Raw genomic sequence first — 12,292 nt, 5'->3', positions numbered from 1 at the left:
AAGGAAGGAAGATGATAACTGTTAGCATGGAATCCTCAATTTCTAGACTTGACATCTAGACTCAAAAGGTGAAATTAATTTCCCAAAATTATCTACTCAATAATTTAGTTAAGAAACTGTGGGTGTAGAGAAATCAAAACCTTAAAAAATAGAACTAGGGAACAATTTCAGATCCTAACACCCAATACTGGCTCCTTTTGATTCTACTCTGCCAAATGGCAATGCTCTTTCTGACAGAAGACCTCCCACAGAGCACTTAAGAAATATAGTAAATGGGTCATAGGCCCACGATAAGTGTGAGCTTGAAGTGGGCCAGAAAAGCGCCCATACCCTCAAGGAAGCCAGTAGAGTTATTTTATGTGAAGATGGAATAAGTCAACAGTTACATCAATATTCTTCTCTATATTTCTTTAAATGTCTTTAAAAAGAATTGTAATGACTATAAATAGGTACTCTTGTTATTTATCTAGACAAGGGCCCTCTTCTAACACCAATACCACCATTCACTTACTTATTATTAATTATTTTTATTAATGGTAGTCATGGTAGTGTTTTTGTTACTTTCAGACAAAGTCTCACAAAGACACTATCAAGTATGACCAACTGACCTTAAGAAAACAGTCCTCTTTCCTCTGCCTTCACAGGACCAAGGTTATATCACATACCACCAATACTCTCCTTTTTATAAGGAGGACACAGACAGCTAAAGAATACAAGGGCTTGGGCAAAGATGTTGATGCTTTAGATCCCTGTCCTGTGCTCTTTCTTACCACATCATGCTTTTTATCAGAATTGCTTGCCAACAAGAATTAATCTTAAATAATTTCTGATGCTGCAATAACAGTGGTCTCTGATCAACAGGTTGCTTTAGTCTTCAGTTAAGTTCTTTTCAACACCAAGTCTGAAGAAAATGTTCGGAAATTTTAACAGCTCAAGACTTAGGCAACATGAAGACCTGACTCCTCACATAACCCCTCCATCAACCTGCACTCCCTCAAAGAGAGCAAGGCAAGGGAGCCATCTACTTCTCTTCTCTTCTTTATTTCCACATCTCAGCAAGAGCACGTAGCTGTATATTGAGACACAGCCCTCTCTGTAAAGGGCAAGGGAGAAAGTGCTAAAATCTGCCAAAATCCACATACACTTGGATTTGGGCTTCACTTCCTTCTAAAATCTTCCTTTTCTGACTTGGCTTCTCCTGACCTGCCAATTTTTCTAGACTGAATTAATTCTGTATTCTCAAAGAGTTTACCCTTTCAGACGTTCCTTTTGGATGGAATTCTTGGCTTGGTTTCTTGACTGATTAAACACAGCCAGCTGCAAGTTTGTGACTGCACAGCAATTAAGCAAAATATATGCTTCCCCTATCTGTTCCACTCAGAATCTTTGAGAGAAGCCAAATGCCAAAAAGGGACAGAGAGCTATGTTCTTCTACTTGGGTAATACCATTCTTTTCCACTTAGACCAAAACACTTAAACAAGTAAACAAGCATCAACATCCCCTAAAGGGCTATTGATATTTGATGTTTTTTCACTTTTATACTAAAGAGTTATAATGGTGTTTTTATTCTCTTCAGATGAAAAGGTACGCATAAATGAAATAATCTATCATCACGAGCACCATCTTAAAGCCTAGGCTGTCTGGCTGTCTGACAGTAGCTCTAGTGTGCTCTTTGTGGCATTTTGCAAGTGCTGGCATAATTTTGCAACATGGGTGCAGTTTATACATTAGTAGACTTCACTAGGCCTACTCATTGAAGGTCTATGCATTGAAAAGACCAATTTAGTCCAAAATTGAGTATAGTTACTGTTTTTGCTACTTTAGAGCCCAATGTCCAGGCAGCTGTCAAGAACTGTCAGGTTGATGTGGATAATACCAAATTAATAGGGGGTTTGAAAACAGGTTTGTATCTTATGATCAAGGCTTTAGTACAATTATCTATATTTTCATGAGACTTTATCGGTGATCACATTTCTAGATAAAATATTTTTGACCATTATCTTATCTTGGTTTCAAGTTATAGAATGGGATTGCCTCAGAGCTTTGGTTTCAGTGTCTGCTTCAGTTGGGGAATTTCATACAAAGAATCCTGAGTGAAAACCCCAGAGAGACTCCCCACCACAACTGTTAGTCTCCTCTTGATAGTTTCAAAAATAAAAATCAATTGTTTAGTGTATTTCTGGGATGTGGGGGTAGAGTTCAGCAAAAATGATAGTTTTGTCTTTCATCAGTACATTTCTAGGAAGGTGATATCCACTTTACAAAATCATCTGAAGATTTAACCCAGATTATTATAAGTGAGAAATGAATTAAATAGCTCATCAGTTCATTTGCCTGACCACCCAGGACATTACCACACAATTCCATTCCTCACAGAGCCAACTCATTCCGTGTAAGTTTCAGTGTCATTTTTGAGCAACTGACCAGTCTGCCACGGAGACATGGAAATAAGTCAAATCTGGTGTAGTAAAGTAACAACAGTAAATGGCACATGGAAACAATAGGATGCTTTTTCTTTCTATATCTTGCCACCTCTACAAAGTATGCAAAGATCAGTGTCATTGCAACCACATAGACTAGCATAAGGAAACACACCAGCTCCCTTCACAAAGCTGTCCCCCACATGCTTTCTTTTCTAAGCTTCTGTTTGTGTTGTTTCCTCTACCTAGAGCATCTCTCAGGGCTGGGAAGACAGTAGCAAAACAGGATGAAAACTGTTTCAAACCACAGAAAGTTGGTCTATTACTATTATTATTATCACCATTATCATCATCTTTATTATTATTAACCATTTATCAATAACCAATACCAAAAATTTTTGCAAATTCCAACTTTTAAAAAAATATATATTGAAAGATAATATTTATACAGGTATGTGGGATACAAATGATGCTAAGATACATACAGTGTGTATAGCTCAAATCAGGGTACTTAAGTTACCTAATCATGTCAAACATTTATCATTTCTTCCTGATAAGAACATTCAAAACCCTCTATTCTAATTATTTTGGAGTATATGACACAACAGTGTCACCTTTCTATAATAAGTAGCAACACTGACAAGCCAATTTTTTAAAAAGCTCGTAAGTCCAGATTTTTTATTTGCAATTCCGAAGTTTACTACTAATTTCTCCTGGGAGGGTCGAAGAAAAGTGATTGATAAGTAGGCTATAATCTGTGACATAGACAAATTCTACCTTCCCTTCTTTTAAGACTCAGCTTTGGATCTGGGTCTCTGAAAGGCTCCTTCTATTGATCTGACTTCTCTAAAGTCCTATTCTATTTCCGGTTCATTTGTACAAGTTGGCATGTATTGGTTTCCTTGAAAGATCTCATTGTCTTCAACTTGACTGTAATGCCCTAGGAGGCAAGGAATATGCATAATCTCACAAAATGCATCCCAGGGACAGTAGCAGGTTTTTAAGAAGATCACCTATTATAACACAGATACAACCTGGACTTTCATGAAACTCAACCCTCTTTTACGAGTTGAACCATCTTTCTCCAAACTTTTATTAGTACATTTTATATTATAAGCACCATGTTGGGTGTTAGAGGCTAATATAAAGTTTAGATAAAAGGGGTTATATGAAGTCAAAGCTAAACTATTGCCCAGAGTGGACTGTATTCACTTTCAAAGCATGGTTCTAAGTCATCATTATCTAACCGAGATATAGCGTGAACTATAGATGTAATTTGAATTAGCATTCATACATATATCAGGGGATTAAACTGAATAATTGATATATGTACATAATACACCCTGAATAAATAAGAGTAATTAATATTTTGATATTCTTAAATTATATATATATATATTTAAAACATTTAGTTTTAAAAATGTATTTTTATTTTGTGAATTTGTCTGTGTATATGTGTGTGTGTACATGCCACATGCCTGTAGGTGCCCGAGGAGGCTCAAAGATGGTGTTGGATCCACTGGAGCTAGAATTATAGGTGAGCTGCTGGACTTGGGGCTGGGAAAGAAATTAAGCTCCTCTGCAAGAGCAAGGCAGCTTTTACCTGCTCAGCTATAGTTTTAGTCCTCTGTATTTTATGTTAATAAACTTTAGCCTCTTTTTTTCATTTTCTTTCTCTTTTTTTTTGTTACTTATGCAAGAAGTTGTAAATTACAGTCACTCGAGTGTTCTATAGAACACTGGAATTTATTCCTCCTGCCTAACTGTATTTTGATACCATTTATCTAATATCTTACTATTTCCCAGTCTTCTACCCTCCCTACCTTCTGGTGACTGTTAGTCCATTTTCCTAATTCTGCATGTAAGCAGGATGCTGTGAGATTGGCTCCCTGTATCTGGCAAGTGTTCTAAATACAGTATGTATTTTACTCTTATATTTTTGGTTGTTAGTCTAGCCTTTACTCTCTCTGGCTCATGTATCTTACTCTTATAGCATAGCATAATTGAAACTAATCAATGGCATGCACTCAACACTAACTTGTAGCTTCTCCCTATGATATCAGGCAAGAAAGTCAGAAAGGGGGCTACTTACCTTACTGCCAAAGTGGGGATTAATAAATGTCACATCTTCCAAAGTCAGTAGGATTCTGTTGGGTCCTTTAATCAACTGGATTTTATTTATACGTCGCCTGAAACAAATATGAAATAAGATGGTCGGGGAGAGGGTGCTGATGGTTGTCTCTAATAGATATATATTATGAATATAATAGGCATACATTATGAATAAAATATATGCATCACATACATGGATCATTACCATAACATTTATAGCAAAGAAATGCAACAATAAACCTGGTTATCACAACTTACAAAGACAAAAACACAAACAGGAAAATATTATTGAAAAGGTGTCCAAAAATGAAGCAAGGGTAATGTAGAGGGATAGTATCTCAGACTAATAAAATGGGGATCTCACATCAGGCACACATTCCGAACTCCTCCAAATCATTTTAAGGTGCTCTGCATACTTCTTCCTCACAGTAAGTACGCATCCTAATAAAATTAGAGCCAAAAGTCATTTGATCCTCAGTTTACAAACAAAACCACTTAATAGGAAACAAAGCAAAATAATGAAAATTGTGTGAGATTCCCTAGCCTTAGGCAGAGCTGAACTGGAATCCTTAGTCCCTGGCTGTAGGCCTAGATTTCTGCCCATAAGACCACTTGTCTCACAAAGTTGCATGCATGCGTTGCCAAAGCAACAGGTTGAAAAGTGGAAAAAAATCAGTCAGTTGTTTGCTTTGTCTACATGATTCCAATCAAGTGGGCTGACTGGTTTTTTTTTTTCCTTTTTACTGAATTAGTCTGTTGTCTGAGCATTACACAGACACAGTTTAAACACAACTCACTCCAAAATGTTTAATAATTTGCAGACGATTGTTTCTCTATTGATTTTATACAAATCAATGGAGATATAGGAGCATATGATGTTCACCTCACACAAGCAGGTAAGCCTACCAGGCAACTTAGGCAACTTAAGATCAGGAAGGAATCTCTCTCTCTCTCTCTCTCTCCCCTCTCCCTCCCTCCCTCCTTCTGTCTATTTCTCCCTCTCTCTTTCTCCCTCCCTCTGTTTCTTTCTCTCCTCTCTCCCTTGCACCCTCTCCCTCTCCCCCATCTCTTTCTTGGTCTGCTCAAAGGCTACACTCTGACTTTCTTTTTTCCATGATTCAAACCTGCAGTATGTTCACTGCAAGAGCCAGGGTGAAAGGAACACCCAGAGAATCACCATGCTCTCAGGTGCCTTCTATAATAACATCACTGTAGCTTTAAGTACCAGCAACCCAGTCAATTGTTCTCCGTGACTTCACTGGTTTGGAAACAAACAATGTGTTTCTAATTGTCTATACCAACAAATATGTCCCTTATCACGGTGGGAGCTACTACCCAGCAGAGAAAATTAAAAGAGCCTGGAGTGACTTCTTGGGTAGAGCACATGAATCTTTTGGCAAAGAAAAACATCACTCCCTAAAACTTATCGGTTTCATATGTGTAGAAAATTGTCTACACATTAAAGCAGGCACACCTGTGAAAATAATTGTACTTCACAAGACAATCTAGTAGAAAGCAAATTGGACTCCCAGTTTGGGAGGGAGGGGTGCAATACTGACTCTGCCATTAATTAGTCAGGTGCAGGTGACCTTGGGTAAATCATTTAACCCCTTCCTGCCTCAGTGTCTCCTTGTCTAGCCAAATAACACTCCTTACAGTCCCTGCTGTAGAGAATTGTTTTGAAAATCAAATGAGCTAATGTATGTGAAAGTGCTCTGAAAAGCAGGAAGCACTAGGGAAGTATCAGGGCTCATTATCATCATTATCATCATTAGTATCACAAAGCTCAGGAGAGCTTTACAGAAAGGCAGTGTAATCTGGTTGGAGGAGTAGGGAGAAAAGAGAAGTTCAAAGAATCCTTTGTTTTGGGGTAGTTAGGTTCTTTGCACATCTTTCTTTCTGGGGAAAAAAAAAACCTTAAACAATCAAAACACACAGAAAAAGGAAGGAACGGAGTGACTCTGCTGCAAGTAACCATCTATTACAGAAACTCATCAGTTGCTGGGCTCTTCTGATTGCAGCCGTGGTGGGCAGAGAGAGGGAGGAAGGCAGCAAAGAGGGCACAGCTTTTCTGCTTTGTTAGCCGAGGAACCAAGGACCAAGTGACTCTGGGAAATGATGTGCCTCTCTCTCATCTCTGAGTTTTCTGTGACCACTTGAAGTACCAATTGTCTCAAACTCATTTTCCTCTCCAATCATTTTCCTCTCTAATCATGTCCCTCTCCAATCATGTCCCTCTTCAGTCTTCTTTGCCCTTCAGCTCACAAGCTCCAAACAATCCCCCCACCTTTGTGGGTCTGCTTTTTCCTTTTTTTTTTCCCTTCTCTTCCCAATGCAATGATTAATGGGTTGAACTCACTCAAAACCCAGAGTACCAATCCATTCTGTTTAAAAGACAAGCAAGAATTATTATTTGATTAAGAATATAAGCAGCTGACTGTGAGTTCATTTTTTACCTTGACATGAAATGGTTAAATACTGGGTAGCAAGAGCCTGTGACTCCTAAAATCTCCCGGGAGTGGGTATTATCTGCCATTTATTTTTGCTGATTATCTAAGGATGTTGAATGAATATTAAATTACTTGGCAGCTTGTCACATTCAGACCAGTCTTGAAAACAGGTCATCAAATTAGTGGACCAACTGTTAAGGGATTTGAGGGAGGAAGACAGACTTGATAACAACTATGATGTTGATGAATGAAGAGGGTAGTTTTTATCCAAGGAAGAACAGTAGCAATCCAGATTGTAATACGCTAGACAAGAAGCGTAGATGTCCAAATGAAGAGCCTGGGTTCTCAACAACTACCAGAAGTCTTCAAAGGGCTCAAGTTTATCCATTTATTGAATGACTACTATAAATCACATACTAAGGTAAGTGCATTATTCACTTTTACTTATTTATTTTTAATTATACATGTGTGTGTGTGTGTGTGTGTGTGTGTGTGTGTGTGTATGGGTACTTGCATGAGTGCAGTGTCTGCAGAAGCCAGAAGAAGGCATCAGATTCCCTGGAACTGGAATTCCAGGCAGTGGTGAGCTACCTGACATGGGTGCTAAGTGCCACTCAGGGCTCAATCTTAGCCACTAAGCTACTCTTCACCTCCTAAAATATTTGTATGTATCCTATGCATGCACATGGTAGGGAGAGAAGATGGGCTCACATGTGCCATAGCATGCATTTGTTGGCCAGAGGACAATTTGTGGAAGTCAATTCTCTTGTTTCACCATTGTAGGTCAAACTCAAATCTTTAGACTCAGTAGCAATTGCCTTTACACACTGAATGATCAAGCAGAGCCTGCTATTCTATACATATGACTTAGCACCACTATGCATAGAGCTTAAAGTCTAGATAAAGCCTACCTAAAATATTCCAACTCCATCTGCTACCATACCATTTCATGGAGAATGTAGGGCATAGGTAAGCAATAATCAAAAGGCCTAAAATCCTAGTTCTCTTATCTCACCATCATATCGATGTACTCATAGGCAACATCACCACTGACAATACAGCTGTGGAAGTTTTTCTCAGCATCATGAAAACATTTCAGTCTTAAATGGGGCCAGTAGGGATGGTAAAACACTATGGGAAAGAAAACCAGTGGTTCATGTAATGAGGCAATTGTACTGAGCCATGACTTCCTGGAAATCAATATTAACAAGGCTGTTGTGGACTTCTATTTTGTGTATACAAAAAGAACAAAAAAATGTACCTTATAAAGTAAGCAAATCCATTGATAGACAGCAAGGCTATAAGTAAAGCAAAGCAGACCATCATGGCCAAGGCAGGGTCAATACCTGCTCAGAGAGAGAGAGAGAGAGAAGAAAAAGAACAGCATTAAAACAGAAAAAGCAGTAAATAAGGCACACCACAGAGTGACTCCTCGTGCTTTCTGGTGACTCAAAAATCAAGCCAGATGTACCTAACCTAATTCTGTTTTTTTTTTTTTTCTACAGCATAGCCTGTCCTGTTGACTTTATGGACAAGAAAGCAATTTCACTGTTCTGAAGCAAACCCACTCACCACTCTGACAATAATGAATCACATGAATTAAGGCTGATCAGGGTGTTTTCATTGGAGGAAAAAAGTCTACGAATGGAGAACTCTGAGTGCATTCATTTATGTAGGATAGCAATAACATTCTTGAGAATAAGTGCAGTAGCTTACCTGTGAACGGTAAGTACTATGTTGTCTAAAATAAAAGCCCTTCTTAATCCACCTGCATCCACTGACCTCATGAATTACATAACATTTGTCCTTCGAGGGTGAGGTAGAGCCAACTTATGACAATTAGTGTTTTCAAAAGCATATAAGTTACTCTCTATGAATCTAAGTGTTTAAATAGATTACAAGTCTTTCAAGAGAAAATACTTGATGAAGAGACAGTTGGATGTGTGATGCTAAAGTCAAATCAGAGTCAATCCTTAGATCAAATAGGTGGACATGTTTTTGGAAAGGTGTAGACAGACACTTAAGTCAGGATAATATGGGTTCTTCCATATTACAGCTCTGGCTGTCAGAGATTTGATGAAGTTTCTCTCTTCCAAAAGCTAGGAGGGACCCACTAGCCAATCAAACTGCTGGACTGGTGAGGAACATCAAAATTACTAGCTGTGGTGCCTACCACCAAGGAGAGGTATATTAGGAGAGTGAGGAGATGCGACCACTACGTGAGCAACAACTAAAAGGTGATTTTGTGGTAAGTTGTAAGGCAGAGATGGTTAATGAAATGGTAGTTCAGTGAGGAGATGGTGTAAAGATCTTGTGTAAAGATCTTGTGATAGGATCTGACCGGTAAGAGTAGGATACGCAGGTGATCTTTCTGGTAGGGGAAAGCAACCCCAGGCCACAGGCAATTAAAGTTAGGGGAGGAAAATGTTTTCCCTTTACTAGAGTAATGTCTTTGAGAAAGACTGAGACCTCTTTCAGAACCAGTGATGAGTTAGCTTTTAAACTGTGAGTCTCTAAGACTGGAAAGTGCCTCTTGTGGTTCTGATTATTTTGAAGTTAAGAAGATGTTTGTGCAACCTGAAATACAAATGTCTGCTCTTATGAGTGCTTCAATATTAAAATACACCTTGTCTTAAAGAAGCATTCCTATAGCCCACACTGAACTAAATTGATGACCAGCGATTTCCCATTACTTACCTCCTTGGCAGATCTTCCTTTCTGCAAACCAGCATTTTGCATCTGCACTAGTAGGCCTGCCACCAGGAAAATGAATTGGGGTCCCTCTGAACCTTAGCAATTCAGTTTCCATGTCCACAGTGTAGGTGCCACGGAGTTCCCATTCTTTCCCATTGGTGTCCAGGATTACATAATCAGAAATCCCATTTCCATTTGAGTCTGTCTTTATCAACTGGTTGAATCCATAGAACTGCATGTTTCTGGAATGCTGAACCAGGCTGGCAGCACTAGCCCGTCCATTTTCTTTCATAGCATTATTCATGGCTTGTGCGATAAAATAAATCGAATTGTAGATGGTTCCAAACAACGGTGAAACCTAGTTTTAAAAATTACAATTATCTTGAGCCCTACTCACCCTAGAGCGATTTTAGAGTATATTCCAACCTTCTCTTCATTATTATGTGCCACACGTCTGAATGGAGCAGAGCTCTGAAGACCCAGAGGGGGAAAATATTTCTGAGGACTTGCTTGGTTTCTCCCCTGAATTTTTCTGTTTTCCCCCCTAGGCCTTAAGATCTTTAAATATATCAAATATGACAATTTTATGAGCAAAGCAAGTCAAACACAGTATATGTTTATGCTACTCAACTAAAAATGTGATTTAGGACTTAAAAAGAGCACTAAAAACCAAGCATGAAACTATACAAGGGGAGTTCCAGGAAAATTATTGGTGTGCTGTGCATGATAAAATCACTTCCTTGCACTCCTAGTATATATATGACAAGATTGCAAAAAACTGGTCACCACAATCCATGCTTGTGTCTTCCTGGTTTTGTCCAAAATGCCTAGTCTATTAGACACATACTCCTCAGAGAAAATAGCCACTGGGATTCAGTTTTAAATGCATATTCACACACTAAACAACTTGAGTTTAAGTCAACAAATCCTACATCCAATTGGCTAGCTAAGTTGCAAAATGCTGAGGAGAAACCACCATAAATCAATAGGTAGGCTAAAGAAAATTGCATGAATACGCCTACTACACAATTGTTCCAACAGCATTGATATTTATATATCATGCCTGATGTACCATTCATTGACCTTGTAAGTTATTTCTGGAATAACTCTTGTATTTTTTATTATAAAAGGTGAAGAGAAAGATCAAACAGCCGCCCTACTCTGCAGCCCCAGAAGTTTAGGATCATGTCATTTTTACCAAGTTTTGAGAAAAGCTGATTACTTACAAGTTTTATCCTAAGGTCGACAGAGCTAACCTCCTGTGACAAGCTTCAAGTGTGAGAAAAAAAACTCACTTACAATGAACTGAATTGTGTTTGTATTGGAAATGCAAGTCCATACTCAGAGGGGTGCAGTAGCTCACAAGATAGTGCCATGCTTTGTGTACATAGACTATGATGGGTCAACCATGACTTCATATTAGCATCACCAAGATATATCAAAACCAAACTCATAGTAACAAATTTAGATGCTAATTTGGGGGTTATGAAAAGCCTCAGAGAGATTCTAATATATCTATGAATTGTAAAAGCAATAGACTATTCTTAAGGAAAGAATAGGTGAGTCACACATTACCTTACATAAATGATAATACAGAATTACCCTAACCTTTTTTATATCATTTGATTAGGTATTTTTATAGTTGGAAAAGGGGGATCCAGGGAAGCTAGGTGATCTGACAAGTTTACTCATTCAAGCATAAATCAGGACTCCATTACAGGGCTCCTATATCTTGGATTAGTCTTCCCGATTAGGAAAAAAAAAAAAAAAAAAAAAAAAAACATTGGCTACAGTCCCTTCTGGTTCTGATCTCTGCTAAAAGTTTCTGACTTTTGGCCAAGTCAAGAGACTAAAATTAGCAAGCAAACTTTTTTTTTGGGGGGAGGGCTATATATGGGTTCTTGTTTAGCTTTCTCTTCTCTCCATATTAGAGAGCCCCAAACTCAAGTCTTTACACTCTCTCCTTTGATGACCACTCTAATTTTATGAAATGAAATAGCATATCTATCCCCATAACTCTCAGACTTAAGATTCCAGTTCAGACATCTCTCGTGTATCCAGACTCAAATAGCCAATTGCTTATGTCAATAACATTACTTGAATATTATATTTTAACATACCCTGAATTGATCTCTACCCCAACCCCCCATTGCATATACAATAAATATGCCTCCTTTTTCTAAATAGTTAGTATATACTTCCATTTTTTAGACTACTGAGTCTCAGTCTCCTGAATTCTATTTTCAATGAACTCTCTCCACTACCCAACCGGAACACACACTCTTCAGAAACAGATTAGAAATATATCAAAACAGAGTATCCACCTTTAATGAACGACCATACGCGGAAGTCACTTAGGAAGTTTTCAATAATCCCTTGTCCTGATTTTTGTGGACAGTGCTTGCCTTTAGGATTCCTGCAAGAGCCCATCTACTTTCAGAGATATTGGTAGGTTATGAGAAAAGGTGAAGGAAAGAAGGCAGAGTACAAAATCAATACTAGTAAAATAAAAACTGTTTTTTAAACACCCACAGGGCAGCCTGCCCCTGAAAGCAGAAAAGAACACTAGTGTTCTGTTTTGAAAGGCACAGAGCCTTCTGGGAAAGAGACCACAT

At 38.3% G+C, this 12,292-nt stretch overlaps 1 protein-coding gene across 1 annotated transcript in view; it reads right to left on the bottom strand.

The window, feature by feature from the left end:
- The window catches only part of Gucy2f (guanylate cyclase 2F, retinal), a 108,427-nt gene that overhangs the window by 58,111 nt on the left and 38,024 nt on the right, over positions 1-12,292 (bottom strand). The window contains exons 3-5 of the mRNA XM_021153636.2: positions 9,681-10,035; positions 8,245-8,329; positions 4,514-4,610 (exon numbers count right to left, since the gene is read on the bottom strand). Coding sequence (XP_021009295.1) covers positions 4,514-4,610; positions 8,245-8,329; positions 9,681-10,035 — 537 coding nt within the window. The remainder of the gene's footprint in view (positions 1-4,513; positions 4,611-8,244; positions 8,330-9,680; positions 10,036-12,292) is intronic.

Source organism: Mus caroli, unplaced genomic scaffold, assembly GCF_978045245.1.
Source record: "Mus caroli unplaced genomic scaffold, Mus_caroli_1 scaffold_5, whole genome shotgun sequence".
NCBI classification, from domain to species: Eukaryota; Metazoa; Chordata; class Mammalia; order Rodentia; family Muridae; genus Mus; species Mus caroli.
This window is presented reverse-complemented; position numbering and strand designations above follow the sequence as displayed.